Source organism: Coturnix japonica, chromosome 3, assembly GCF_054131305.1.
Source record: "Coturnix japonica strain WE chromosome 3, WE-NBRP24, whole genome shotgun sequence".
Lineage (NCBI taxonomy): Eukaryota > Metazoa > Chordata > Aves > Galliformes > Phasianidae > Coturnix > Coturnix japonica.
This window is the reverse complement of record NC_140665.1, coordinates 95,993,035-95,996,823: the sequence shown is the minus strand read 5'-3', so window position 1 is coordinate 95,996,823 and position 3,789 is coordinate 95,993,035. Positions and strand designations below refer to the sequence as shown.

Here is a 3,789-nt window from a genome sequence, read left to right as displayed (position 1 = left end):
CTCAGGCTGCCCCAGAGAAAGCCGTGCAGCAGGACCTGCTCTGCCACACCAAACCGTGCAGCAGGAAGAACCCCACGCAGCAAGAACTGCACGATCAAAGCTCCTTGGATATAGAAGCTAAAAAATCCCCACAGCACAACAGCTTGGGAGCAGGAGAAAAGACTCACCCAGGGCCCCCGGGGGTCCCCAGGCTGCCACCGCCCTCCCCCTCCCAGGGGAAGAGACATTATGGTGCAAATGAGCCCACCGGGAAACCCACTTTTGTTTCCAAATTCCTCCCTCCAGCCTTTGAATGCGGATGAGGATGAATGGCCTGAAAGCAAGGGATTGGAGCGTTTATGGTAAAATCCCACCCGCTTGGTCTCCTTTAATGGGAACAGGCATTTTACACACGCTGCAGCTGGGCTTGTGATGCGGTGGGTGCATCCTCACAAACATCCTCACCCTGATCCGGAGCTGTCGGCCCGGTTATATTAAGTCCCACTCGTGCCTGATCCTCCACCCCGCTCATTTAGTGCAGGTTTTATCTTTGCTAGCACCAAACCAGCAGCACAACCAAGAAGGAACAGGCTGCGTTGGTTTTACAGCTCACATTAATCTGAAAGATGAATCCAGGTTTTTTTTGTTTAGTTTATTTTCTGCATTGGATGACCAGAGCAACACCAGGTAAAGGACCTGATGACAGCAAGGTGTGGACTCCTGCAGGCCCACCTCCTCTACTTACAGCTCCACAAGCAGCACACTGAGCTCGTGCTCAGTAACAGCTGAAATGTGCTTAGTTTTCTCCCCTCCAGGCAAGACACTGTAGCCTTAACTTGGGCAAAAGTCCAATTTGAAATAATGAATGCAATTACCCTGTAAGCACCTCAGTGGAAAATATTGGTCGAGCTAATTATACAGAGACGCGATGCTAAGTCATTTCCTAGTGTTTAAAATACAAATATTAATGTTTTCTCTTTGGGGATGTTGAGATTATGACTTATCGTTGCAGCCTAATGAGCTTGTAGGCAGTTGGTTTAAGGCAAAGGTTCCCCGTGCTGATTTTAATATCCCATGTTGGCATTGTGTGGAACAGTAGGATGTGTAAGATGTGGCTTCAGAGCTCTCTGCAAGGATGGGTGCTCTATGATCCCTTTGGGTCCCTTCCAACGCAGGATATTCTATGATACTGTGACAGCGGCCCCTTTAAACATAACAAACTGAGGGTTTGAGTTCTGCTTTTGGTAAAAGATGTTTGTTTTAGGACCAAAAAACTGACTGTAGGATTTCCCAAAGGGAAATAAAACCCCCATAGCCCTGCAAGCTGCCTGACAGGTATCGTCAGCCAGAGGAGGAGGTACCATAATAGCACAGGGCAAACTTACAGAGCTCACCAGCACTGGGCTCCAGCTCCAATGAGGGCAGCCCTGGAAATCACAACACCACCTTAATTCAGCATAGAATCTTTTAATACTTTACATTAAAAAAAAACCTGCATACACAGTTCATAGATTTATGTAAACATCATATACATCTCAGTTGTCGCCATGGCAAGTTCTTAAAAACAACAAACAGTCTCAGTACCACTGTTAAGGGAAGGACAGAGAGGAAGGAAACAAACAAACAGGTAAATCTGTTCTCTGACCCAGAGAAACGCTGCATTATTTTCACCTGGGTCTGCTACCCAGCGAAAATAAGTTTTAAATAAACCTAAACTCTTTAATCTGCCCTTTAATATTAAAAATCTGATGTACTCGATGCGTAAGGAACAGTGCTTTCATCTTTTTCCAAGGCAAAAAGAGATACAGTGATTTCCATTACTCGTGCCCAAGTCACAATGTACAACAAGGCCCAGATGAGGTTACCGAGGAAGAACGTTTCCAACACTGCGGTGCTGAATGAAGACACAAACACATTGAGTAGCCAACAGAAATCCAAACTGTGCAAACTCACTTCAAAACAAACGTTTAAATAAACCCAAATCAATGCATTCGCAGAAGACAACATGAAATGAAGGAGCAGGCACCAAGATCATCATATGGCAATAAGCTCCGTCCCCCTCGCTCCCTTGCCACATCCACCACCAGGATGGAGCAGCCCAGCTTTACTTCCCAGCCCAGTGACAATTCAAGGCTCATGTCAGCAGCAGGCATCGGTTGTGCTGGGCAAAGCGTTCCTTTGCACAATTATAAGTCCCAGCAGGGCACCCCCTCCCCACCTCACTTGAAATAAGCACCCCCTGCACTACCCCGGTTTGCACAAGACAGAAAAGTAAGATATATACAGGCTTTGCTTGGGATGAGCCTCCCCTCCCAGTCCAGGTCTTCAAGGCCAACTTGCACATCATGTCAGGTTCAGGCCAGAACACCCGCAGGAGACGTCAGGACGCCACAAGCAGCCCAAAAGATGCAGCCTGCTCCCCAGCTCGCCTGAGGGGAGGCACATGCACGCAGGAGGCAGAAGTCCCTTCCAGCATCTCAGCTCCACCGCTCTCCTCTTGCAAAAGAGAGGAGGCCGCCTGGGAGCCGGGAGCCGCAGGTGGTGGGCGCAGGCAAAGAGCTGGGTGCAATGTTTGCTCAGTCCAGTCTCAGCAGCTTCTTGTTTAGAGTCTATCAACTTGAAGGGGCCAGTGACGGGAGAACGCTCCTCCCCACCCGATTCCCAAGACTCAGGGCATGCAATCCCCACCCCCCCTCCCTCCGTCCCCGCGGCTGAGCCAGCACAACCCTTTACGGCTGAGGGAGCGTGCCCCTCCCTTAGTCCCCACCCCCATTCCCTGCGAGCCCCCAGCTGAGGGGACAGGCAGATGCCGTGTGCATGCGTGCCCCAGCTCCTCTCCGCCTGCCAACAGGTGACCCAGGCGCCGTGCCCGGCACCGAGCTCCAGCCTCACCCTATAGGACCTTGCAGCAATTGATGCAGCCGTTCTGAGTGCCGTAACGCTTCTGCAAAGCCGCCCGGGTGGCTGTTTCAAAGACCTCCCGGACACCCTCCTTGGTCTTGGCCGAGCACTCCAGGTAGTCGTAAGCCTGGATGCGGATGGCCATGGCGCGGCCATCCTCGGTGCGCACCGGCTCCTGCTTCATGCGGGCCAGCTCATTGCGAACGTGCTCATCGTTGCGCAGGTCTTTCTTGTTGGCCACCAGGATGATGGGGACGTTGGGGCAGAAGTGTTTGACTTCGGGCACCCACTTCTCCGGGATGTTCTCCAGAGAGTCCGGGCTGTCCACAGAGAAGCACATGAGGATCACGTCCGTATCTGGGTAGGACAGAGGGCGCAGGCGGTCGTAGTCCTCCTGGCCGGCCGTGTCCCACAGCGCCAGCTCCACCTGCTTGCCGTCCACCTCGATATCAGCCACGTAGTTCTCAAAGACGGTGGGCACGTAAACCTCGGGGAACTCGTCCTTGCTGAAGACGATGAGGAGGCAGGTCTTGCCGCAGGCTCCGTCCCCCACCACCACCAACTTCTTGCGGATGGCGGCCATGGCCAGGCTCGCCAAGCTGGCCTTGCCGTGCAGCAGGACGATGGCAGCGCCCTCCTCCCCGCGGCCGCCGCCTCCCGCTTCTTCTCGTTTCTCACAGGGCACCGTGGCGAGCCGGGCTCACGTAGGCAGCGAGCAGGCGGGCTACCCGAGCTGCCACCGCGTCTCCGTCCCCTGCCCCGGGGATACGATTCAGCCGCCGGTCCCGCCCGGCTCAGTCCAACTCTTCGCAAGGGAACGGCAGCAACAGCCGGCAAAGCACTAAAGGAAGCAGAAAGAACCAGCCCCGCTCCGCTCCGCGCCGCCAATGCCGCAAGCTGAACGCCGGC

General features: G+C 53.7%; 1 protein-coding gene across 1 annotated transcript; it reads right to left on the bottom strand.

The window, feature by feature from the left end:
• Positions 1–1,430: 1,430 nt before the first annotated feature.
• Positions 1,431–3,789, bottom strand: RHOB (ras homolog family member B). Its single transcript, XM_015859589.2, has one exon. The coding sequence runs from the start codon at positions 3,461–3,463 to the stop codon at positions 2,873–2,875; it is 591 nt and encodes a 196-aa protein (XP_015715075.1). The 5' UTR covers positions 3,464–3,789; the 3' UTR covers positions 1,431–2,872.

Excerpts from the sequence above, each read along its gene's own strand:
- RHOB (XM_015859589.2), bottom strand. The coding sequence starts at position 3,463 with ATGGCCGCCATCCGCAAGAAGTTGGTGGTGGTGGGGGACGGAGCCTGC.